This window comes from Carassius auratus, chromosome 46 (assembly GCF_003368295.1).
Source record: "Carassius auratus strain Wakin chromosome 46, ASM336829v1, whole genome shotgun sequence".
Classification (NCBI taxonomy): domain Eukaryota; kingdom Metazoa; phylum Chordata; class Actinopteri; order Cypriniformes; family Cyprinidae; genus Carassius; species Carassius auratus.
Genome location: NC_039288.1, coordinates 763,909 through 790,716, shown reverse-complemented (window position 1 = coordinate 790,716; position 26,808 = coordinate 763,909). Strand labels below are relative to the sequence as shown.

Here is a 26,808-nt window from a genome sequence, read left to right as displayed (position 1 = left end):
TTATAGTGTTACATTACATTAATGTAACATTAAGTTAATAAATAGTGTTCAGAGTGACAGAGACATGAGATGTGTAGATCCATTTGCAAAGCTTAATTCTTAAACAGGGTCGAAACAGGCAAAGGTCAGACAATGGCACACATAAGCCACATTTCCACCGCTGGAACTTTACCCAGGAACTAGGGATTTTGGCCTGGTACTTGGTGTGTTCCACTGGAGGAACCAGAAACTAAATAAAGTTCTGGGTAACAATGTGCCCCTCAGAAAGTCCCTGCTGACGAGGTGGTACTTTTTGGCTCTGACATCATAATTTCAATGGAAATGCGGCAATAGGTATATCGAGGGCAATACAGTGAGTAATCCAAAGGGGGTGTGGTTGATCGGCAGCTAACAATATCCAGAGGACTTGACAAGAGTATTAATCCGACAGCATGAGCAATAGTCCAGCTATTAAACAGCAAGGCAAAGGGTAATTCCAAAAAAAGCTATAAACCTCAGGGCAGGCAGTGATCAGACAAAACTAGAAAGCATGCAAGGATCAGGACACGAGTAAACATACTATAAAGTGAGCCTGTAAGTACGTTTTCATATTTAAAGAATTTGCCACTGATGATTCAAACGTGAGTTTTGAGAAGTGTAGAGTAAAGCTTGTTTGTTGTTTCTCTCATCACAAATGCAGACATGGTTTTATGTTTTGCCCAACACTCATACAAAAGTTAGCAGAAGCTAGAAATGACTGTTTATACAATTTTTAATCCATCCATCTTGTTACTCCAATTAAAAAACTCAACATCCTATTTTTATTTATTTTTTTACCAATTCAGTTTACTCGTTAGTTAAAAGGCTGACACTCCTCCTGTATATAAAACATAAATACATTTAAAAAAAGTAATTTTGCCCAACTTTTGTCTACAAATAATCATTGACATTGCCTAATATGATTTTGAGTTCTCAGATTCAGTATTACATTTTATTTATTTCCCAATCATTTCTTTATCGGTGTATTGATATTTTCAATTGTGGGAAGTGAGAATTTGAGTGTAGCACATATATATATTCTCTTATTTTCTTATTTATTTATTTTTTTATATAACATCAGATTCAGACCAGCAATATCGGCTGTGTATGTGGGTGGCTGAATGTGTGAGGCTGGCTTGAGGACATGGATTTCTTTGACATTCAGAAAAGGAAGATTACACAAGAAAATAAAAGCATCATAAACTGAGAACCTGACAGCTTTTGGAGTTTTGTACAGTATTTATTGAGGATTCATAGATTTTCAAAGATTATAACAAGAATTGTTCCTGTCAGTCCATATGCATCTGCTGACCCTCTTGGCGTCAGAGAGGGTGTGCTGTTTTCTGATGTTGTGAGATATATACGTCTCCTCTGTGAACAGAAGCTAAGGCTTAATCTGTGAACATGTGCAAAAACACACTCTCAGTTTGCCATCTTTACTCCATCATTCCTAAAGACTTTCTGCTTTTGTTGGAGTATTACAAATATATAAAAATCAATTAAATAAAAAGTAAAATAAAAGAATGAGAGGCACAAACCAAAAGCGAAGCAGTTACCAAGCGCTTGCATTTTATCTACTTCTCAGAAACTAGTAATAAACCATTTCAATTGTTTCTGCGTCCCTGTCTCCCACACACGCACACAATAATACAGAATGATCTGTTAAAACAGCTAAAAAGGCCTAATATTGGCATCCAGTCATTTTTAGGACCTGAGCTGGAAAATACAATTACAAAATAAAACAAATGGGGGAAAAAAATAGAAACCATTGTAGAACTTTTAGAATGGCAGTGTATTTTAGATTAAACAGAACGAGAAGGTACTTACTTATAATGAGAACATTCTTTCCCTTATAGACTATATGCAAGCCTAAATAATAATAATAATAATAATAATAATAATAATAATAATAATAATAATAATAATAATAATAATAATAATAACAAGTTTTTACTAAGGAGAGCAAGTGGCAAGTTTTTAATTATGTACATTATTGATTTGTCACCAAGTATTTTTCATTAACATTGCTTTGTAGTAATCTTTGCTTTAACGAGTAAAGTACAAACCAGAAAGTTTAGAAATATTACATTACACACTGTTAGAAAGTATTTTGTATTTACACGAACACCCGGCTCCAATTGGATGTTTAGTACCTTAATTGATATTTACATCTAGAATGTTTTGTTTGTTTGGAATTCAGTAAAATAAGCCCTAATGCCCAAGTTCTCCTTACATCATTTCCATAAACAATGTACAGTATATCATCGAGATATCTTCTAGAGATAAGATGAAATCAAACAAATCAGATTCTGAAAACTTTTTTTTGCAACAATTTGCAAAGAATGAAGAAAAACATTTCTGCACATATGAATACATGTGAATGAAATGAATTGATTTGATAATTTGTAATTAAAATTGCGCAAATAATTGTGACAATAAATGCACAGCAGAAAATATCACATTGTTGCACTTAATTGTTACATAATCACCATCATTATGAATTTACAATCACTATTAATAAGCTGTTCAACTGTCCACAGGCTGGTAATTCAATGCATTCACACATTTCTGATCCTTGAGTCCAGAAGCTATGCTTTTATATGTTTTATCTCTTCTACTAATTTATGTCTAGTTCCTTCTGAACTTTTGTTGAATCGATTTAGCTATATGAATATGAAAATGTTGTATTGCATGCAAATGTGAGGGATGCATGATTAAACATGAGTAATAAATAATGCTGCTTGATTTCTGTCATTCTTTCAAGTCCACAGTTTCCTGGTTATGAATAATGTCTCACCAGATCATTTCATATTTAGTTATTACTGACCATTGAAGGAGTTGGTAGATAAGATGCTAAAATCAATGTACAGTAAATCATTACTTCCTTGAGCTCGTAACTTATTCTGCTGTTTAAACCCTGTTGTCTTTTCATCTAAAAATAAAAGTACAGAAAACATAGATTCTTGATATATTGAGATATAAAATGCCAAACTACAAATACATCTCGGTGAGGATGATACGTAATGTTTTTTTTTTTTCCTCTGTGACTGATGATAAAAATACAATTGCTGACTTTGATGGAAAATGTCTCACATGCCGATCCATCAGGATTACACAAATTAATAATACATGATTATGATAGATCCACTAGACCATATACTGTATATAAAAAAAGAAAGAAAGAAAAAATAATAATTCTTCAGTTCTTCATGTAATGAAAAGTAAATGTATAAATAAAGATGTGTACAAACCCTTCTTATGTAAATCTGGTCAGTATTGTGCTTTTATATTTCTTCAAGCATTGTAAAGCTAACCTATTTCCCAATGCCCTTCTCACTGGTGGAGGATGCTGAGCTCTGACCGACTCTTTTAGATGCATTTCATCATGTTTCATGATAAGATTGCAATATTGGTTCTGCACCACAAGACCCTCCACCATCTCAATAATTCACTGTTTTCAGTTAATATCATATGTAAACACAGAGCTACTCTCTTCTTCTGAATACAAAGAGCATGTTTAACAATCCTATACAAGATATATTTACAGTACACAAAGGAATGACTTAATTTTTGTTTACTCTTTTTCTTTGAGGAAGTTTCCTTAAGTGCTGGCTTTTTCAAACAAAATCAGTGTGAAAATGAGCAATGCTTCAATATGTGTAAAGCGCCTATGTCAAGAAAGAAAGAAAGAATAGAGTTGTCAAAATTAACTTTGTGGACCACATTGTTAGTAGCCTGAATACCAACCTGTTCTCACACACACACAAAAAAAAATAAAAATAATAATAATAATAATAATAATAATAAAAGTACAATAGATACAAAAAAGATTAATATATACAATGTACTTATTATATACATACATGTATATATTCAAATGTATGTAGAGACATTTATAATTTCTGTAGTTGCATAATATAATTAAGCCACTCACCCAAAAATCAAACCCTCCCACCAAACCTGTCCCCTACATTAATAGTATCCCGCATCAATAGCAGCAAATGTGTTTTGCTATACAAACATGTACACAATAAGCACATTGTATCAATAAATAAAATAAATTGTAACAATAGATGATTTTTAGTGGTAAGTAGGTAAATATTATTTAAAGACACCTCATATAAAGTAGGACCCAAATGGATTATGCATTTAAAACTTGGCATATATATGTAAAAGTAGAAATTAATTGTATATATATTTATAAGTTTATAATTACAATTACTGGTAATAATTAGGTACTAACAATGAACCAAACCCTAAACCTAACCTGAATCCACCCAGCTACCTTATACTACCAATAGTTTCTTGGGTAAGTACAGTAATGTAAAATAAAGTATTTAACCATAATTTGGGTTTAAACTGAAAATAATATTAATTATAATAAAATATTTATGTCATAAAAAATGCACCAAAATGTAATTTCATAACAATATATTTTCCATCACAGGTTTCTCATTAAAATCAATGGTTTTCCTACAGTAGTTTGTCTATGTAGTGATGGCATTGGGAACCGTTAGTGTTTTAATAGTGATTGACCATGAGTCTGTTTTTGGGCAGGAGTGAGGATAGGATGACGCTACACACAAGATGTCAAACTTTGGCCGGTCAGCATTCGGCTAGCCCACGCTGGTAGATGTAACTATATCGTTTTATAGACAAATGCATATTTCTCAATTGACGGCTATTAGAAATGAAGGAAATTATGTTATGAATATTTGTTTTGCAAGTGCCATGTTCTTTAATTTATTTTGCCCTTGTCTGTTGCCATTCATGTCACAGCGCAGGATTATCGCTGCTTATCGAAGCGCTTTACAACAGAATGTTAATCATTCACATGGCATTTACAGCTCAAGTGCTCATGGGAATGCTAAAATGAGTGGGAATGCTAACGGACAGATTAGCTGAATAACAAATTAAATTTATGAGTACTATAAAAAAACTGATTTTGTGTTATTAGTATTAATGTCTTTAATTTCCATGGCACGCTAGATATCGAAATTAAACTCGATACAAGCATAGTGGAAATATAAAGTCGGTTAAGGTGAGAATAAAATTTAGAGGATTTGAGTGATAAGTTTTATCAAAATATATGAAGTTACATAAAAGTGTATAATAAATTGTCTTGGATAAATAAACTATCATCTGTGAGTAGAGAAGTAGAAAATGTTAGAATTATTCATAATGTATCTTCACTCAATAGACTGTGAAAAAAAATAAACATTACAAATAAATAAAGGTATATAAATATTAAATTACCAAGTGCTGCTCTTTTTAGAAATGTTTAAAAGGGGGAAGAACTCTAGACATCCACTTTTCGTCTTAAGACGTCGATATTTCTGCTTGTATAAAGATAATTTTCGGCAGTAACTGTTTTGATAATTTTGCAACAAAACAATGCATCTTGCTCTAAAAGAAATCCTAAAATAAATAAATAAATCTAGCAAAGGAAACTCTGAACAACACCTTCAAATGCATTTAAAACTACTGAATTTTAGAGCAGGCACCGTTTGTTCTTAACCTCTTTAGAGGATCGGTGTCAGCCAGCAATTAAGGTGAACCCAGGGTCAAAGAGAATTAGTCCTGATTTGAATTTGTCGACACACTGTACTGTAAGTCCTGCTTGTATTGCGAAATCAGACGGAAGAGTATACTGACATAAAAATAAGTGGCGCTTCTCGGAGAGCCCCGATATCCAGTTAGTTGATATAATAAAGCCAATAGACGACGTTGAAGAAGGAAAATACGGTAGGGAAGATCATTCTCGACCACTTGTCGATTGAATTGACGTCAGTTAAGTCAGGGATGTTGATTTTAAGCTGTGAAGTGCGCCGTCGTAGTCGGCTCTTCTTCTGAGCCACGTGAGGTTCCAACGCATTGTGTCCAAAGTTGTGTCTGGCCAGGCCGGCTTTGCGATACTGCAGCGAGGAGCTGTCGAAGGCCAGCATGGTTGCACGGGGGTCGCCCAAACTCAGGGTCAGCTCCGATGTGCCTATTTCATTCTTGATCTCCAGAGGACTGAGAAGGATGTTTTCATGGGGGTCCATCTAAGACATAAAGACCCATCAGTAGGTTAGTACTGATAACATACTTGTTATTTGTAACTTTCTTGTATTGATGATTTCAGTAGTCAGAACAATAACTGATTCTTATTGTCAACTTCTTTTGTTTGCGTTTTTTTTTTATATTGTTGTTACCACACAACCAAAATATTGAAGCGTATTTCCACTACTGAACACAAATTTGAAGAAAGGTAAGTGTAACTTCTTTTCTAGTAATTCCAACTTTTTTTCTCAGTATCATAATTGTATGATATACACTCAATTTACAGTTGTGAGAAATACAGTCAGAATTGCAAAATATATACTGGCAATTCTGACTTTGGTAACACTTAATAACTGCACACTCTGAATCATTAGGTAAGCATTAGTAAACAGTCAGTTTATCCTTTATAAAGCATTGTCCCAACATTAATAGTCATGAGTAAGCAGTTTATACAGTAAATACATCTATAAATGCATTGTTCTTGATTTATAAGCATATCTATTACAAATACAAATCTATTTAAATGATGTTATCTTCTTAACAAAAAACAAAACAAAACAAAAAACACAGAGGGATATAAAACTCAGAAATATTTATTTCAAAAAGCAAAAAAAGCAACAAAAAAAAAAAATTATACAACTTTTTGAAAATTCAGAGGTTCATTTTTCAGGTTTATCTCCTTTGTAAATGATTTACAAGTTATAAACACACCTAACTTTAGATGAGCTCACAAAAATCGGACTAAATCATGAATTACAGCAGGAATATGTGTTAATAAAGCAGTTATTAACACACTGAGCAACTTTTATGATGTGTCTAAAATATAAGATTTACATATGTACATTTAAATAGATTATTAATCACTTACTTATACTTTCTTGATGATCTTATGAATCACTGACAACTCCTAAATAACTGGTGTGCAAATAACATAATAATTTAGAAATAAATATAAATTGATCATTAATACAGTATGAAAATATAATTAATAAACATTATCATATAATAATATTATGTTATATATTATAATAATAATATTATTATATGCTCAAGAACAAAACATGTATAGGTGTATTTATAAAATGCTTACTAATAGCTATCAGTGTTGTAACAATGCTTTATAAAGGATTAATTGACTTTTTACTAATGCTTAACTAATGATTCGTAGTGTGCAGTTATTATAAAGTGTTACTCTGACTTCTTTTCTCAGAATTGTGAGATATAAACTTGCAATTGTGAGCTAATTATCTTTTTTTTTTTTTTTTTTTTACAATTGCGAGTTTATATCACACATTTCTGACTTTATAACTTACAGTTATAAGTGTTTATCTTACAAAAAGTCAGAAATGTGAGCTTAAACATTGCAATTAACTTTTTTATTATTTTTATTATTTAGTAGCAAAAACAAACATCCATACCAATAAAACTAGTCACAATTATATAACAACATATTCAAATGCTGTCTTACCAATTGCTTTTCAAGAATTATGACTTCAGCACAGTATTTAACACGTACTGAGACAAACCAACACAGTTCCAGTAACACACAGTCTGATGGAAATGGGTCGGTGCACATGGAGATGTAAAGCAAAGTAAGGTAAGGCATGGTGGTACACATGATGGTATTTATGCTATTTATTGCTAGAAAATTATAACCTTTTCATGAAAAATAATCGGGCATCTCTTAATCTCTTAGATGCTGAACCAAATTGTGGAAAAATCTAACAAACATACAAAAAAAAGCAAAACTGATCTCCATCAAAAAAAAAAAAAAAAAAAAAAAAAATGTTTTTAATAGTATTTAAAATAAAAAATATATATTTCAAAAGAGAGGAAAGGAGAGGTGATGATGGCTATGGGGAATAAAATTGTGCACTTAAATGAATAATAAAAAAAATAAAAACAAAACCTAAATCTGTCTTGATTTAATCACCCTCATGTAATTTTAAACCTTTCTTTTTTTACAAGAAAAAAAAAAGAAAGAAAGAGAGAAAGTAGACAAGCTCCAACAGAAAAAAAAGTACATTGTCTGTGTGACTTGTGTAAAGTCATCTGAATCCATACATAATAGTTTTTGCGACTGATAGACCTTCCCTTAAGAAGAAAGTCATTAGACAGCATGAGAGCAATGCAATGAGGACAGAATTCTCTATTCGTGTCAAGAGAAAGACAAAATAAGGAATTGCACCAAAATAAATAAATAAATAAATAAAGTTGCAGCATTGTATGCCATTACTCTGTTGATGAACTTTTTCAATACCTTATTTTTTGAATCGCCTAGTCCTAATGCTGCATCATCCACAAAGATGGGTTCCCACATGGAGTCATGCGCGTCAATATCCCTCTGTTTCATTCTGGCATATAGAGCATCGTCTCTCTGAACTACATTTCCCACCAACCACTGAAAGCATACAAAATCATTGCTGTCAAAGAAGTCACTTCAAGAAAGCTGGTGAAACTTACATATTGGGCTTCTTTAAGAGTGTGAGGCAATGCTGGCATTTTGTGGATTATGCCTCAAAGAAAAGCGCTGCCCTAAATTCAGAATACATCTGAGCACCAGAAAAACACCTTCAGAATTTCAACAAATAAAAAGTCTTGACCAGTTCTATAAGTGCTGTTATTATTTGAAGAAAGAAAGAAAGATCTATTCTAATAAGGTCTCTGAAATCCAGGGGAAATAATAAAACAACTCGAAATGCCAATAATAGAAAGCTTAATATCAAATCCCTAAGTCTGGTGTTATAATTATATAAATTATATAAACAACTAAACATTAGTTTATCCTCTAACTACAGTAAGCCAGCACTACTCTGAAATAAGCACTCAGCTTTTACTGATATAATGATAGACGAGGACCAGAAATACATACAATAAAAGCACTCTTAAAAAGCTTGAGTGCTGTTTTTCTGCTTCTTCTAAACAGTTTTTCAAGCATCTGTCACATTTATCATACAGTGGCAAGCATGTGTTTGTGAACCCTTTGAAATACTTGGGTTTCTACATTGATTGTTTATAATGAAAAATGTGGTCTGGCCTTAATTTAACCCATAATTATAAATAAACACAACTTCACTAATCCAATAATGCACAAACAAGTTTATTTTTTATTTTTATTATTATTATTAATTGTAAATTGCCTTTTTTGGAAGAGAGGGCGAGGTGAGCAGAACTTATTAGCATTTAAAGAGACGTGCACCAAAACAGCTCGCTGTGAAGTGTTTTTTTTTTAACAAGGTAAAAACGGTGTGGTTTTACATGACCATTGAGCAATTTTTTACTAAAGTATGTTATAGACTTTTCATGAAGACCCTAAATAATCATCCTTGTGGAAAATGGTTATCCGATGTCACAAACACTCATACACACAAAAAAACAAGTGAAACTTTCATACGATGTCCCCTTGACTCAAGTCAATGTCTTGATGCACTTCTGAACTCCTTCTTCCTTTAATTATTGCAAAGTGTCCCAAGTCAACACAGCAGCACTAAACCATGATGACCCTTGCACCAGTCCTCACAGCTGAGATGAGCTTTTAGAGTTCCTCTTTTTCAGCTCTGATTTCCCATGTGTTGTCCTTTCGCGAACACCATTCATGTTCAGTGTTTTTCTTACAGTGGACATAAGAACAAAGACTTTTTTTCAAAATTTGTAGATTTTTCTGGATGTGTTTTAGCCTTTTCCAGCTTTGTGCATCACTGTAATGGGTTTTAAGGGCCTGTCAAAGCTTTTGGCATTGTGTCACATTAACTCTCTCCTAGAGCGCATCTGTCAGTAACCAGGCTTTGTGTGCCAGTTATTTACAACAGGCTTCCTAATCGACTCCAATTAGCTTTTGGAGAAGTTTCTTGGTCAATGGTCTCTTAGTGTCGAACAGTTTGAAAAGTTTAACTGTTTGTGTGTTTCTTTTAAAATTGGAATACAATTTGTTTATATTTATGACTTGTTGTTAAAGGGACAATAAGTAACTTTTTAGGTATTTTATTATCTAAAATCAATATTTCTATTCATAAATATGCCCTCAATGGTGTACAAATACCTATGCCAATGTTTAAACTAATCCTCGTAAATGAAGAATTTATTATCTTTATATACATGGGACGGGTAGGTTGACGGAGGCTTCCATGTAGTTCCGCCATCTTGCAAAACTATAATAGCAGAGAGGGACAAAAAGTACTAAGCCAACGCGTTTCCACAACGCGTTTTCGGTCAGAGCCAGAAACGCAGGTGCAGAGCAGTGAGAGGCGCTTGAAACTGCACCGGCAAGTTTAAAAGTCTGGATTGCATTCTTATTATGGACCATACATATGCCGCGCCACAGGAGAAGAAAACATCGTCGCCAAAACAGTCAAAAATAGAACGTAAAGGAAACGTGACCGTAGATTACAGAAAACAAGAGTTAATGTCGGGGAAGCTTTTTCTAGGTGGAAAGAGCTAATGCTGGATAAAGATTTCAAAAGAGACGCTGAAGTGGCCAGTTTTCTTCTCGACAGGTAAGTCAGTGTTACAATCTATATTATAATATTTTTTTATATCTAACAATGCATATAATTCAGAAAATATAACAAATAAATTAGACATAACTACTAATTACAATATTTCATGTTTTCCACAGTCAGTAATTCATACTGTAACATTCGTTTGTTAGTTGTCATGTTGCAGTTTGTTTGAAATAACACACCTGTTCACCTGAAGGAAAACTCGATGAAGTGCTATTAGAATACATCCTGTCAAAGCTTTTTGGTACATATCGCCTACCGTAGATGCAATGCGCATTTGAAAAAGCGAGGCGCTGGAGAGCAAAGTTAGTTTGAATGCAAAATACAATTTCACCACTAGATGGGAGTAATTCCTACTCAGTGTCCCTTTAATGTGTCTATAATTATAATTTTATGAGTAAGCAATGCAGAAATCCAGGTAAAATATTTAGGGTTCACAAACGTATTTGTGTCACTGTATATTTATCTTGTTATTAAGATGTTTTAGATCTGTTGTCACCTCATGATACTCATGCCATATACTGATATAATGGTGGTAAATTTATATGCCTTTAGTTGAAACAAAAAGATAAGCAAGCGGCTTGACTGACAGTAAAGATTATAAACACAAACTACCTCAACCCTGACATAAGCCCACATCTGTTGTTTGCAACAGCCGAACAACCTTGATATCTGACTGAAGTCATGAGATAACTTCTAGGTTAAGAAACAACCATGGCTTCCACTGTCAAACAAAAATACTACTCTAATGTACAGTTTTTATAAGGCATGTTAGTTACAATCATGTCAGACATTGAAATTGCAGTGAAGATATGAACACAGACTAGACAGAACAATCAAAAGCTCCATGCACAAGTAGAGGGCATTGACACTGACATCGATTTGTAACGACAAAACCACCTGAAATCATTCATTTAAAATCATTATCAGTGAGTATAGCTTCAGTTTGATACAATTCAGCTGTGATGCAATGTTATTTAATCATTGTATTTGTGAACACCCTTTAACATAGAAAGCACAATAGTTTAGAAAAATATTCTTAGAAGACCTGAAGAGCCACTTTATAATAATAATAATAATATACTAATTTGGTAACAAAACAAGGTGCTGATAATTAATGGACAATGCATTTGTTTATAAATTGTTGTTGTTAATAATAATACAACAATTAATTGTTAGTTTAAGTTAGTGTTAGTCCATTAAATAATATTAGCAGATTTATTTAATTAAGGTTCATTAGTAAACATTAGTTGAGTACATGAACTAAGAATGACCAATACTTCTACAGCATTTATTAATCTTAATTAATGGTAATTTTAACATTCACTAATGCATTATTAAAATAAAAAGTTGTGCTTGTTAACATTTGATAATGCAGTGTAAATTAACATGAACTAACACTGATCGACTGTATTTTCATTAACAAAGATGAATAAATACTGCAATAAATGTATTGTTCATTGTCCATTCATGTTAGGTAACACATGAACTAATATTAACTAACGGAACCTTGGAAGTGTTACATATTAAATGAAAATAAAAAGTTATAACTTTACATTATTAAATGTAAAGCCTAATGCGTGGCAAAAAGGCATTGTTTCTCTTGGTAGCACTGATTCGAAACAAAATGCTTGTAAAGTGTTATCACTATTTTTATAATGTGCCTTTTTATAACTGCGTGAGTTGCTGTGCAGCTATTATAAACTGTGGTAGTGAGTGAATTCCAAACATACTTTGTTAGGGTCCATCCTAATTTTTTCATTGTTGGCTGTGGAGGCTTTCTCTGCAGCTCTCTTCTGCCGCTGTGGTCCTCTGCCGAAGAAGATGTAGTTGACCAGCGCATACTCCAGCAGAGCCAGGAAGACGAAGACGAAACAACCCATCAGGTACATGTCAATGGCTTTGACATATGGGATCTTTGGAAGCGTCTCCCGCAAATGTGTGTTGATGGTGGTCATGGTCAACACAGTGGTGATACCTGCGGTCAAGAGAGATTCATTGTTAAACAATGTTTTATATTCTGTTTTATATTCTTTATAGGTGGGTTTGAGCTGTTTTGTTAAACTACAGCTTTATGGGATTCATACCAGAGTGAATTTGAATAAACGCATTCACTCTCCGAAACCATTTATCCAATATTGCCACTTGCCATTGTGTAGCGTTCACCACTTCAGTTAACAGTGAAAGTGGAGCAGGTCTGAGCTGCTGTGATTGGGTGGAGGACAAGACTAATTTGCATATTCATGGTTTAATCCTATACTAAATGAGGTAAGGGTGAAAGGGATACATTCAAACCATTTTAAGACATAAATGATTATTATGAAAAAAAAAAACATTCATATGTGTATTTATGATTATCAACGATGAGTTTTAAGGAATGAAATTAGTGACTGCAAGAAGATAGCAGAATGTCTAAAGTGGACCCTTTTCTGTAAACCCATATCTTAGCTTTAAAAGTGATTGCATGGTTTTAAATAGACTGGGGGGAAATGTGTTGAAGCTGTCCATGTATTGATATCATGTGATATATTTTTATCTCAACAACTGAAAACTGTTAAGTGCTCTCACATTCTCACATTCTGTGAATATCAAACAAGATGAGTGTGTGCATGTGAATGTGTCCTCATTTAGAACGTTAGGAAAACATTTGCGCATGTGTGCATTTGTGCAGCTTTATCACCATTCTTTTCTTTCAGCTGATGATTCAGAATCTTAAAATTGTATGATTTATCATGCTTTCAGCTGGCGGAGTGGGAGTTATGCACCTCAATCAGTGAAACACAAAGACTGCCTTCAGCTAACCGCTGATTAAAAAATAGTTGTCTTTTTATGCATTGAAATGTCCATTCGATGTCATTCTGACAGTGTTCATGAAATTTCTTGAAGATCCTGTGACAGGTATTGTAAAGCTTATGAGGTGGAGAGTTATTCTCCATAAATCATTGTGTTTTTTTTTATCATTATTACAAGCACTATAGCTAAAGGTGATGCCACTAAAATATCTTTGTCTAGGAACATTTCATCCTTCTCTGTTCCCCATCATCACCTCTCTTGGCTGCAGAGCATGTCTGTAATTTCCATATGGAACCAATATAATCATGATTAAATCTGGGCTAAACCAGAGATTTATGCAGCAGATACTCTCTACAGTGGTAGTACAGTGAGGAAAACTGGCCTTTTTCTAGGTCTATCCATGTAAATGCCCATCTGCAGTCAAACACCTAATGATTCTAATCAGGATCAGCTTTGAACAGTAAATCTGCTCGTCCCATACATCCACACTCGCTGTGCCTTCTGTTCAATGCTACAGCGGTTCTGCACTTGTGTGGATGAATGAGACCAGGCCAGCCAGCAATCACAAAGAGTGCCCTGTTATTCACACTGAGAAGCCTGCACGCTCGCTGCCTACATTAGCCTTACATAATCAGAGATGACGGGAAAAAAGAGAAAAAGAGAAAGAAAAAAAAAAGATGGAGAGGGGGAGATGTGTGGTGTAAAAAAAGACAAAATCAAATCAGTACACAAAAAAGCTAATGAAAGATTTTTTTGCTTTATAAGACAAAAACTATTATTAATAATAATAACATACACATATACATACAGTATATATACAGTTTTGATCTTATATTTAAAACATCTACTAAAATCTAATCTTGGGGTGCTCTTTATGATATAAAGATTTTTCCTCTAATATTATTAATTAATGATGTTTCTTATTAATTGATACATCAAATATCATTTGCACCTTTTACAAAGGTGTGTTTTAACTAAGAAACGTAAGGCTGTAGATCTGCTGAATATCAAATTGTACCATAGCTTTGTGTTTTTATTTCAATGCGTGTGTGTGTGTGTGTGTGTGTGTGTGTGTGTGTGTGTGTTTAACTAGTTTAAGTTTTTATGTAGTTAGTAAAGTCTCAAACCCCTTTCACACCAAGAACGATAACTATAAAGATAACTATAAAGATAACGATATTAGCGTCCAAACCAGCGAACGATATCGTCTGTTTATTCTGAGCGTACGTGCGTCTGCCGCTTTAAATCCTCGAGCTCGTCAAAACAGGATGGATTCTGATTGGATGTCAATGTTTATATCGTTCATCAGCTGGAAAAAAATCGTTCTGAAAATGATTCCAACGATACCGTTTCTCTATGCCTTTATCGTTATAGTTGTGTTGTGGACTCTGCTATTCTTTAATATTGAGAACGATTTTTAGAGCTATATCTTTATCGTTATCTTTATAGTTATCGTGCTTGGTGTGAACGGGCCTTTACTTGTATCACACTTGATGTTGTTCATTGTTTGCTCATAACTGGAGTCCCTAATCATGCAGATTTTTGCAACATGCTCTGAGTAAAAGAAAGTTATTTCCCTTAACTAGTTATGATTAACTATTAATATTCCCCATTTGAGCTGATTCGCTACAACTGCTTGCATACTGTAACTGTATAACAACATGCAATACATTAAATGTAGTTTAAAAGAAAATGATGAGCTGAAAACATTGACACACATAAAAGCTGTAAATTAGTTACAGTAAGTTGCGTAAGTTTGCTCAAATAAAAGTGTAATACGTACAGTACAGACGCTCAGTGTTCCTGCTGCCTAAACCTTCTGTGACAAACTTTATTAATCCAACCATGAATCACCACTTTATCGTTAGTGATTGAGGTTGCTGAATAAATGCACTTACGAATTGTGCCAAACGACTATAAGTCTATACTATAAAAACATGAATGAATTGGTAATACTTTATATTAAGGACCAATTATCACTATTAAATATTAGCATGCGTATTACTACCATTTTGGCTGTTTATTAGAACTTGTAAAGCACATATTCATGATTTATTTTGCTTACCATATTTTAGATCCCTTAATTCAACCCATACCTAAACTGACAAGTGCCTTACTATTAATAAACAGCAAATTAGGAGTTAATCGAGGGAAAACTCTTAGTTAATAGTGAATGTGTTTCTTGTTCTAAATTGTTACTGATAATTTAATAATTTATGAAAGTAGATGAGGTTAAATAAACCCTGTATGAGTTAACATTATCTTTGTTTGTGCTAATGTAGGCAGAAGTGCAAAAATTATGCTTACATTTTACAGTTGGCAACAATTATGATCAGAAATCCTGATTACGATTTTGAGCAAATTAATTGTGTTTATCTATTGAACCATTATGAAGCATATTGCTAGGTTTTAATTGTCTAAAACTAGAGTAAAATTCCCTTAGACTTCTAGTGAACTAAAACTTGGCTAAACAAAACAATCAGGATAGGAAAGGATAGATAGATAGATAAATAAATAAATAAATAAATAAATAAATAAATAAATAAATAGGACATTTGACACAAAATAAAATGCTGATAAAATTAAAACTAATAGGTGTTTTAAAAATTTGATGTAATAATAATAATAATAATAATAATAATAATAATTGTATTGTACAGGATAATGGTTTTATGGGTTACTTAAAGTGTAAATGTGTTTTTAGTATTCCTATTCTTTAGGATTTTTTATTCTTTCTTTATTTTATTATTTATATATATATATATATATATATATATATATATATATATATATATATATATATATATATATATATATATATATATATTTTTTTTTTTTTTTTAAATGCAGATGTCAGATGTTTATCTGCAGATTTTTTATTGTATTTTTTTTTTTTTTTTTTTTTGTATGATCAGATCAGAGAGTGAACTACCCATAAGAAGAGCAGTACTTCTGCGCTATTACAGGACGCTCTACTACAGATACAGCAGAAGTTACTGTAGGTGGACAGGCTTAGTGGAGTGTGTCTGACAGCTGTGTATGGAGAACAGCTCAAGAGAACAGACAGTACCACTCCAAGCATCCAATACCAGAATGATGCATGATCTTTCCATCAACTGTTTAGAAGCAGACTTCAAACAAACAAATCATGCTTTCTGCAGTCTTAACTCATATATTTGAAGTGAATGTATATATACATAATGAAAGTCACCAGCTGTGAGAAAGGTTTGTTAGATTAGCGCCTACCTAAAGCAACCCTGGCAGCCGAGGCATCATAGTTGATCCAGAAGGATACCCAGGACAGGATGGTGATTAGGATGGAAGGCATGTATGTCTGCAGAATGAAGTAGCCGATGTTTCTCTTAAGCTTGAAGCTCAGGGAGAGGCGAGGATACGAACCTGGATGAAAATAGCAATTAGCCAAATTCATTAAATTCTTTTTGTATACTTTAAAAGCCTTTTATATTTTGCTTTAGAAACTGAATAAGTCCCACTCACAATTTGCTCTGTCAATCATACTTAAGCATCTATTTGGACTAGACACTCTACTATACGTGATATTCACATTTGTGCATCAAGGCTTTGTAATATCATAGGATGAAAGTGATGCTCAAACACATTCAAATTATTACTTTTACGGTTTATTAAGGTAATTTATATATGCAAATATCTCTATATCACCTTTTTTTACAGGATAATACAGTGAAGGGGAGGCAGAAAAGACAAAAGAGAAAAACAGAGGAGAGGATCGGGAGAAGACTTTAAACCAATAATAGTGTTACTGCATGTTGATGAAGTCAAGAAATAATGTGCATTAACATTACTCTACAAATGCAAAGATTACCTAAAATACAACGGAAATTTTCCATAAAGTGATCATAAATGTAATCCATTGTATTCTTGCGCTGTAATCAAAGTTTACTGTGCATTGGTTGAGAGACAGAACCAAATTCAAATCCTTATTCCACATCTACATCCTCAGCTACCGAGCAAAGAAGCATGTTTTATATATGCATGCCTTCACAAAAGTACATCAGGAAAAGGTTTTTAGTGATGAACAACACAAATGTTACTCTGTACATCAGCCAAAATGAGAGAGAAATGCAAAACCACTTTAGTACTGCCTTTTCCAGTTTTGGAATACACTGCTAGAATTGAACTTGTCTGTTTAATATTTAGGAAATATTTAGGGTTAGGTTTAGTTATAGGAGATATAATGATGCATCGTTACTGTACATTTTCAGAACGATTTATTTAAGATTCTAGATTGTCACAAAACATAATAATGGAGTAAAGGTCTTCCATGTTGATCGGCACCTAGACTGAATGGTGTAGTCTTCTTAAAATACAGCAAGCTTGGTAGAGTGGTCAGAGTTTAACTTCATCCCCTTAGGCACGCTGACCCAGACATTATTTCCAAAGACTGTGTCTATAGCTGACCTCATGACTTGCATGACAAATTCATGAATATGCACTCAATGAATAAATCAAACAACATTGTGGTAAATAACTTATAAGAACACTCTGTTTCTTGTTTCTAGTGTGTGTGTTTTATTCTCAGATCAAGGTTACGTCTGACAGCCGCTGGTGGCCTCGCCATGCCAAAATGAGAGGGTTGATCAACCCCGACATTTGTTTTAGAGATGTAAGCAACTCAGGCTCATTGGAAATATGTGCTTGTGGTGAACTTTCTGCAATACAGATATTATGTACCCTTTTGCCTGTTTTGCGTCAGTTTCAAAGTGAAATGTCTAGTGAGTGGTGCTAAAACACACATTCAATACTTGACCGTGACACATTTTTATGAAGTGGCTTCAGGCACTTTTCTGGCGATCCAGAATTAAAATGCACAGTGAGGGTTATTAAAAGGTTAATGCTTTATTATGTTGGGAAAAAAAAAAAAAAAACCCTCCACCAAACCCAACCCTAAACCTACCAGATAGTGTTAATGAAAGCAAAAGTGATATAAAACACATTCGCTGATGCAACTGTGCTATTTTAACTTCCTTATACTCTGCTTTGAGTTGATTTTCATACCAGAGCTCTTCAAGTGCAACTCTGTATCTTATAAGCCGCCGACAAACCTATTGCATTAGAAAACCTATACATATGAAGCTGTATATGTGATGCTAATGGTCAGAAGTATCAATTTTCAAATCTCACAGCATGTTAAAATAATTTTGAAGTCATAACGTAATATTGTGCATGAAATTGTGTGAAATTTAGGCTCTCTAAATGGAAACTTTGGTGAAAAGGGGATAAAAGTTGTCTGAGTTTTACTGCCTCTAGTGTTCATTTCAGCTGGAAATTGCAGTGATTTAAGTTTTGCAGAAATGTAGACAGAGGCATGCATTTCCAATGAGCCTGAGTATGATATGTATAGTATATGTGCCTGAATGAGAATAGTTCTCAACCTCAGAGTTCCCTAATAAGTGGAGAAGTTGAAAACATTATGCATTCAGGAAAACCTATTTTAAGCTTCCATAGTTGGTCTTTTCAGCAAGGTAAGAGTAAACTTCACCTGGTTATCTCTTAATCATATATATTTATCTCAGTTCTTGGTTACACTTTATTTCGATAGTCCACTTTAGATATTCTACTGACTATAAGTAACTTTGTAACTACATGTTAACTACATATCAACTAAATCTCAGAAATTTGCAACTACATGTCTACTAACTCTCAGAGTACACTGTTAGGGGTAGGTTTAGGCTTCGTATTAGTTGACAATAAGTTGACAAAGAAAGTGTTAGACGATATTAAGCAGACAGTCTACTAATACTCTGCTAACTGCTAGTTGACATGTAGTTGCAAAGTTACTTACTGCTAGTAGAGTGTCTAAAGTGGACTATCAAAATAAAGTGTTACCCAGTTCTTAGCTTGTTCCTGAAGTGTTGTGTAGTTTGGATTTATTACCTGTGGAAAACACCACGTTTTTAGAGATGAGTTTGTAGTCCACTATGGAGAACTGAGGGAGCTCTATCCTTTCAACCCCCGTCACTGCATGGTCTCCTCCTCGCCAGTAAAACTCAATATCATCTGTGGTGTAGCCATCTGAGGGACACACAGACAGATAGTAAAACAGATTTGGGGGGATGACATGTAACTGAGGGCTCATTTGCTGCTCTGAAAGCCTAAAAGAATGCTACATAACCAATTAATAAAATCATAGGTCATTTATTGGCCATGAAATAAATAATCCAGCTCACTGTCCCAGTTTATGACAGTCCGTATTCTCTTGCAATTCCCAGCCCATCACACAAATATACACACTATTGCACAGCTAACATAAGTTGATTAGTTAGTGACCCAAAAAACAAGATGTTTATAAAACTACACACAGCTGTGATGTTGCCTGGACATATGCCACATTAAACAACAATAAACACTAGGAAAGATATGAAATAGCTCTTACTTCTTCTTACATGGTTGAAAGAATGACAACTTTGCCAGGTCATAAACAGACATTTAAAGCAAACTGCAAAATAAACGACAGCAGCTACAATGTTGTTATTCATTACAAACCTTGTATATTATAACTTAAAATGTAAATTCTAAGATGTGTACAATTCTAAATGATGAAAGTGTGTTCAAGTTCAGCTGTGAACATCTACTACATCTGAAACGAGCTCTGAAATGCCATGATATGATTTATGTGTAACGTGTTTGTGCCTCATTGTTTTATTTTTTTGTGGACTTGAGGCCAAGCTGGACCTGTGTTATTAGAGAGTGCAGGATAAGCGCATGCAAGCCTTGGGTCAAACTCATTGTCAAGTCAAATCATACGGCAGTATGTTTCTGAGCTCAGCTGCAGAAAAAAAGCCATCATAAATATTCAAGCAAAACATGAGGTATTTTGTTTGCTTCAGTGCTCTCTGTGCTGAAACAGACAGAAACACGAACAGCAGCCCATGAAGTCAGCCATAAATGATTAAGAAACATCTTATTTTATCGGGGCAAACAGCAGAAAACTCTCTTGGCCTTGCATAATCCACTCGTGGACGATCCTCCAGTTATCAGACTGATGGCCAAAACACGAGAGAACAGTAGATCAGAGAAAAAGATCCAAAGCAGGAGAATGAGAGAGGAGTCAATGAAGCACAGCGGTCCCACGTAAACACCCAAGCTACAAAAGATTATGAAAGAGCAAGATGTTTCATCAAAATAAGCACATTTTGAAAAAGCAGCTGTATTCTACCCAGCACACAAGACTTGAGTCATTCTACATATGCATTACATAAAACATACAACAGACCAATGGTTTTTGGCAAGTGCTGTTATTCTCCAAGGGTTTGTGAGCACATTAATATATTGTGTGGTTACATTTATAAGAAAGTAAAGCAAATATGCAGTAATACTTTAGTTTAGGCTCTAATTCACACTATTAACTAGTCGCTTATTAGCATGCATATTACTGGTATACTGGCTGTTTATCAGAGCTCAAAAAGCACATATTGAAATGATGTCGTATTCTGTATGAGCATATTTTAGATTCTTTAATGTGGTTAGTTCACCCAAGAATGGACATTTTTCAGAAGTTCATGTGAAATAAAGTACGCGCATCTGTAATAAAACGTCCCCCACACAGCTCCGGGGGGGTGAATAATGCCCCCCCTGCAATGAATAAAGGGTGAATCCATGTGTTTTTGTAAGATAACAAAGGACAGCAAGTCTCCTCTTGGCTGATTTCGAAATCTTTACAAATCCTCATTTTGTGCTTCTAATTCATGACCAACATTTAGTTGTGTTCTCTCTCTAACCACTAACATCCGCACGCACATCTACCAATTCCCAACAGTCTGCAGAAGTGAGAAAAACAAGTGTTTATTATGTTTGAAATCTGGATATTTATCTTACAAAAACGCATGGATTCACAACAGGGGGCTTTATTCACCCCCCGGAGCCGTGTGAGGGACGTTTTATTATAGATGCGTGCACTTTATTTCACGTCTTCTGAACTGTTCACAACAAACACCCGCTTACCCCCATTGCAAGACTTGGAAGAACAAGAACAGTTTTAAATATAACTTTGCTTGTATTATTCTGAAAGAGGAAAGTCGCACAAACCTACGATGCTTCAAGGGTGAGTAGAAGATGGACGAATTTCATTCTCGGGTGAACTAACCCTTTAATCCACACCATACTAATACTAACTATTAATAAACAGCACATTAGGAGTTTATTGGGCAAGAGTCATAGTTAACCGTTAGTTAATAGTGAGAATTGGACCTTAAAATAAAGTGTGACCAAAATTCAGTGATTTTACTTGTCTGTAGGGTTAGGCCATAAGCCCAAATGACATCCTTTTCCTCTTTTATTTTATTAACAATTTTTCTTTTAAGGAAATATGTATATAAATAAATAAATAATGAATTAATTATAGTATAGATGATCCATGTCTTAATGTCCAGTCGTTAATTAAGTGCCTAAAGTTCCAGATTGATTCAGCTTTCACTACATCACTCTTTTCTGTTCAAACATTACACCACAGAAAACATAAAATCATATTGTTTTGCAGGGAATAATGGCATTTGTGTGGTTATTTGGGTCATTCAAAGCCACTTAACTCCATTGTTTCTATGTCATTGAGCCCGGTTTAGCAAATAAGCTTTTGCTAACATTCTTGTCAGGGCTCTTACATCACTGCATGCATGAGGAGAAGCAAGAGCAATTCAATACTGTTCAGCTAATTCAATAGTCATCTCTTACAAAACCTAGTTAACTGTTTACGGCTTTTTAACTGCCTCTTAAACTTCTTTTGCAAAGCACATAGGATACCTCGCTGTTAGCATACTGCTTACATATGCACATAATGGTCACTGAAATAATGGGTTAAATGGGTAACAGTTTTTTCCCTTACAGTGGTTTGGTTAAAGTGTTATAGCCAAACCAACCAGCAGGCAAGGTGGTAAATCACAGCAGCATTACATATCATAACTTTTATTTAAAGCAAAATTTGATAATTGGACAAAAGACAAAGGTGAAATAATCCCCCGAAGAACTGCAAATGACACAACTGAAATAAAAATGATGGTGAAATACAATCATTTTTCATATAAGTTCTAAAATTTACCTGACTTAAACATTGTCAAAATCAAGGATTGACACGTGAAAGTGCCTTAGAAATGACATAAATGACGGTATCTTAGAAGAGTTTTGGAAAGGCTTTATGTTATGTGAGCTTAGAGTATAATGCCAGAAAATGCTGCCCAGTTAGGCAGCTCACAGAGCGTTTAGTCCATGACTCGTAAACAGTCATGCTGTGAAATTTGCTGAAATATCTCATGTGTGCATGCAAACAAACGTTCTGAAAATTGCCTCGCATGAAAGCATTATGGAAATTTATAAGGATTAAAAAATAAATAACCTGCAGTTAGGATGCACTTCAATAGTGTCTGAACTGCTCTTAATAAGGGCTGGTCTGCCTAAAAAAAGAATGGAGAAAAAAATATCAAACCTCACCCCAGAGTGTCGAGGTGGGACCCGAGGAGCAAAATGCCCTCTAGTTATATATCTTCTGATTCTTATTCATATGCATATTATGGAATCGCCTGCTAGCACATTCAACAAGAACGAAAAACAAATCTAGATGGGGAAAGTCTTCAGCATCTCTGTAGAAATGCTTGATCTAGACAGTTCAAAGCTTCTTTAATCCTATTTCTAGCGTGCAATTAAAAGTGTCTCTAAACTCACACATGGTGTATCATCTCCTTAACTTTGCACAAACAAAGCGCAGGAGAATTTAAGTCAAAACAAGACATCTACACAAGCAAGCCTCTTTATACAGCAGAGGAGATATGCAGTCTCAGAACTGCTTCTGCCGGCTGCTGGCTTCGACAGAGCAGAACATTTGAGTAATATACAAGGGCCTGGAAAGACCAGATTAGGCCAACAAAAGTAAAATAAAAGTAAAACAACATTCCATTTCTCTATTTGTAAAACAGATTTTGCATAACAAAAACATTACTCAACCTGGACGCTCTGCAGGCTACTTTCTAGTAGGTGGGGTTTGGCGCCACGGTTTGTTTCCAGGCAGAACATTAAAGAATTCGACACACACGTCTTCCAGAAATCCTGTATAATTCAACAAATCCGATGATGACTTCGAAACTCCTGAAGTGTTTCCACTTTTGTGTCCCATATGCATCAGACATTTAGCCAACGGTCCGTGACATCTGAGGCTGAGACTACCACGAAATAAGCACTGGAAATGTTGTGGACAAATTACACTGATTATACATTTTCATATGCATGAAAAATTAATTTGAGTGATTAAAAATATTGATTATTTTCAAGCATAACATTGTGTTTTTTAGCTATAGGACAATTTTTTATTTGTTTTGTCACATAATTAAAATAGTCTGGGAAACTTTTTATCATGCCTTCATCATTGATTTTCAACACTTATTCAATCTTTGTACATTGTATTTATTCCTAACCATTTACAATATTTATTGAATCATTATTATTATTATTTAGGGAACACTTCAGGTAACAATTCTCACTATTAAGATGTTGCTTATTAGCATGCATATTAATATTTCCAAACAGCTGATAAAAACCAGTCCAGTCCATCAGTGAACATCTTGTAAAGACAAAAGAAAAGTTCAAAATTCATAATAACACTTCCTCCGATGCTAAATTTCTCCAACATATTCCTTTAACAGATTAATATGCAACCATGCACACATTATCACAGTCCCTGGTGCTCTGTGTAGATGCCTGATATATTTAGATCAAACTTGACAACAAGAAAGTTTGTAATGAGGTGAGTTTGCCAGGACGTTCTCTACCAATGTTGTCTCCAATTAAGCTGAAGTCTAGAAAGACAAGCACAAATGAACAGAGAGGCAGCGGTTCTCAATGAGGAGCTTAACCTGTCTGTCCCTTGTCTGGTGTTTTCAGAGGACGATCAGCACCTGGCACAATGACACTTCACACTCTATATATCGATCTCTCAACACAAAACTCTTTAACATCTAGAGAGGCCACAGAGCACATGCCACTTATATTGCATTTCAAGTTAATTTCAGCTTAACCTGCGATGCATAATGGTATTCATGCTGACTTATAATACAAAAAAAATTGATTAAGATATATTTATATGTGACCCTGGAGCACAAAATCAGTATTATGTCTCTGGGGTATATTTGTAGCAATAGCCAACAATACCTTGTATGGGTCAAAATTATTTTACGCAAAAAAAATATTATTCCATATTCCTGTTGTTCCATTAAGATCATTTTCTCAAAATTCCCCTCCGTAAATATATCAAAACGTAACTTTTGAATTTTCTTGAATTTTTTGCACCCTCAGATTCCAGATTTTCTAATAGTTGTATCTCAGACAAATATTGTCCTATCATAACAAACCTTACATCATTATACATATTATTATTCAGACTGTTAAATGCAAACAAAGGTTCATCAGGTCTGTCCTCTCTGTGATGCAGTGTTTCTGAGCAACTGCATCACAATGAAAACACAAATAACCAGAAACTAGCTTTTTTTGTTTGTTTCCATTAAGAAAGCCTAATTTTCACACAATTCCTTGCACAATATTATTTCATGACTTCAAAATGATTAGCATGCTGTGAAATTTGAAAACGGATACTTTTTGACCATTAGCATCACATATGCAATACTGTATCACATACTCCATACTGTATGTATACAGTATTGTTCAAAATAATAGCAGTACAATGTGACTAACCAGAATAATCAAGGTTTTTAGTATATTTTTTATTGCTACGTGGCAAACAAGTTACCAGTAGGTTCAGTAGATTGTCAGAAAACAAACAAGACCCAGCATTCATGATATGCACGCTCTTAAGGCTGTGCAATTGGGCAATTAGTTGAATTAGTTGAAAGGGGTGTGTTCAAAAAAATAGCAGTGTCTACCTTTGACTGTACAAACTCAAAACTATTTTGTACAAACATTTTTTTTTTTCTGGGATTTAGCTATCCTGTGAATCACTAAACTAATATTTAGTTGTATGACCACAGTTTTTTAAAACTGCTTGACATCTGTGTGGCATGGAGTCAACCAACTTGTGGCACCTCTCAGCTGTTATTCCACTCCATGATTCTTTAACAACATTCCACAATTCATTCACATTTCTTGGTTTTGCTTCAGAAACAGCATTTTTGATATCACCCCACAAGTTCTCAATTGGATTAAGGTCTGGAGATTGGGCTGGCCACTCCATAACATTAATTTTGTTGGTTTGGAACCAAGACTTTGCCCGTTTACTAGTGTGTTTTGGGTCATTGTCTTGTTAAAACAACCATTTCAAGGGCATGTCCTCTTCAGCATAGGGCAACATGACCTCTTCAAGTATTTTAACATATGCAAACTGATCCATGATCCCTGGTATGCGATAAATAGGCCCAACACCATAGTAGGAGAAACATGCCCATATCATGATGCTTGCACCTCCATGCTTCACTGTCTTCACTGTGTACTGTGGCTTGAATTCAGAGTTTGGGGGTCGTCTCACAAACTGCCTGTGGCCCTTGGACCCAAAAAGAACAATTTTACTCTCATCAGTCCACAAAATGTTCCTCCATTTCTCTTTAGGCCAGTTGATGTGTTCTTTGGCAAATTGTAACCTCTTCTGTACATGCCTTTTTTTAACAGAGGGACTTTGCGGGGGATTCTTGAAAATAGATTAGCTTCACACAGACGTCTTCTAACTGTCACAGTACTTACAGGTAACTCCAGACTGTCTTTGATCATCCTGGAGGTGATCATTGGCTGAGCCTTTGCCATTCTGGTTATTCTTCTATCCATTTTGATGGTTGTCTTCCGTTTTCTTCCACGTCTCTCTGGTTTTGCTCTCCATTTTAAGGCATTGGAGATCATTTTAGCTGAACAGCCTGTCATTTTTTGCACCTCTTTATAGGTTTTCCCCTCTCTAATCAACTTTTTAATCAAAGTACGCTGTTCTTCTGAACAATGTCTTGAACGACCCATTTTCCTCAGCTTTCAAATGCATGTTCAACAAGTGTTGGCTTCATCCTTAAATAGGGGCCACCTGATTCACACCTGTTTCTTCACAAAATTGATGACCTCAGTGATTGAATGCCACACTGCTATTTTTTTGAACACACCCCTTTCAACTAATTCAACTAATTGCCCAATTGCACAGCCTTAAGAGCGTGCATATCATGAATGCTGGGTCTCATTTGTTTTCTGAGAATCTACTGAACCTACCGGTAACTTGTTTGCCACGTAGCAATAAAAAAATATACGAAAAACCTTGATTATTCTGGTTAGTCACATTGTACTGCTATTATTTTGAACAATACTGTAGGTTTTCTAATGCAGTAGGTTTGCTCAGTAGCTCACACGATACAGCATTTCTCTTGTGCGGTGAAGAGCTCTAGTTACAATTATGTGAAACTACTGTACAGTTTATGATCGAAGCAAGTATATTTGGAATGTCACTTAAGTA

General features: G+C 34.4%; 1 protein-coding gene across 2 annotated transcripts in view; it reads right to left on the bottom strand.

Annotated features, from left to right (window-relative positions):
- Positions 1–4,551: 4,551 nt before the first annotated feature.
- The window catches only part of LOC113063818 (gamma-aminobutyric acid receptor subunit beta-2-like), a 70,055-nt gene continuing 47,798 nt past the window's right edge, over positions 4,552–26,808 (bottom strand). The window contains exons 6-10 of one of the 2 annotated variants that reach the window (XM_026234161.1): positions 19,269–19,406; positions 16,599–16,751; positions 12,293–12,537; positions 8,321–8,461; positions 4,552–6,062 (exon numbers count right to left, since the gene is read on the bottom strand). In XM_026234161.1, the coding sequence (XP_026089946.1) occupies positions 5,715–6,062; positions 8,321–8,461; positions 12,293–12,537; positions 16,599–16,751; positions 19,269–19,406 (1,025 nt within the window). In that variant the 3' untranslated portion in view covers positions 4,552–5,714. The remainder of the gene's footprint in view (positions 6,063–8,320; positions 8,462–12,292; positions 12,538–16,598; positions 16,752–19,268; positions 19,407–26,808) is intronic. The other variant, XM_026234163.1, reaches the window with a different exon arrangement.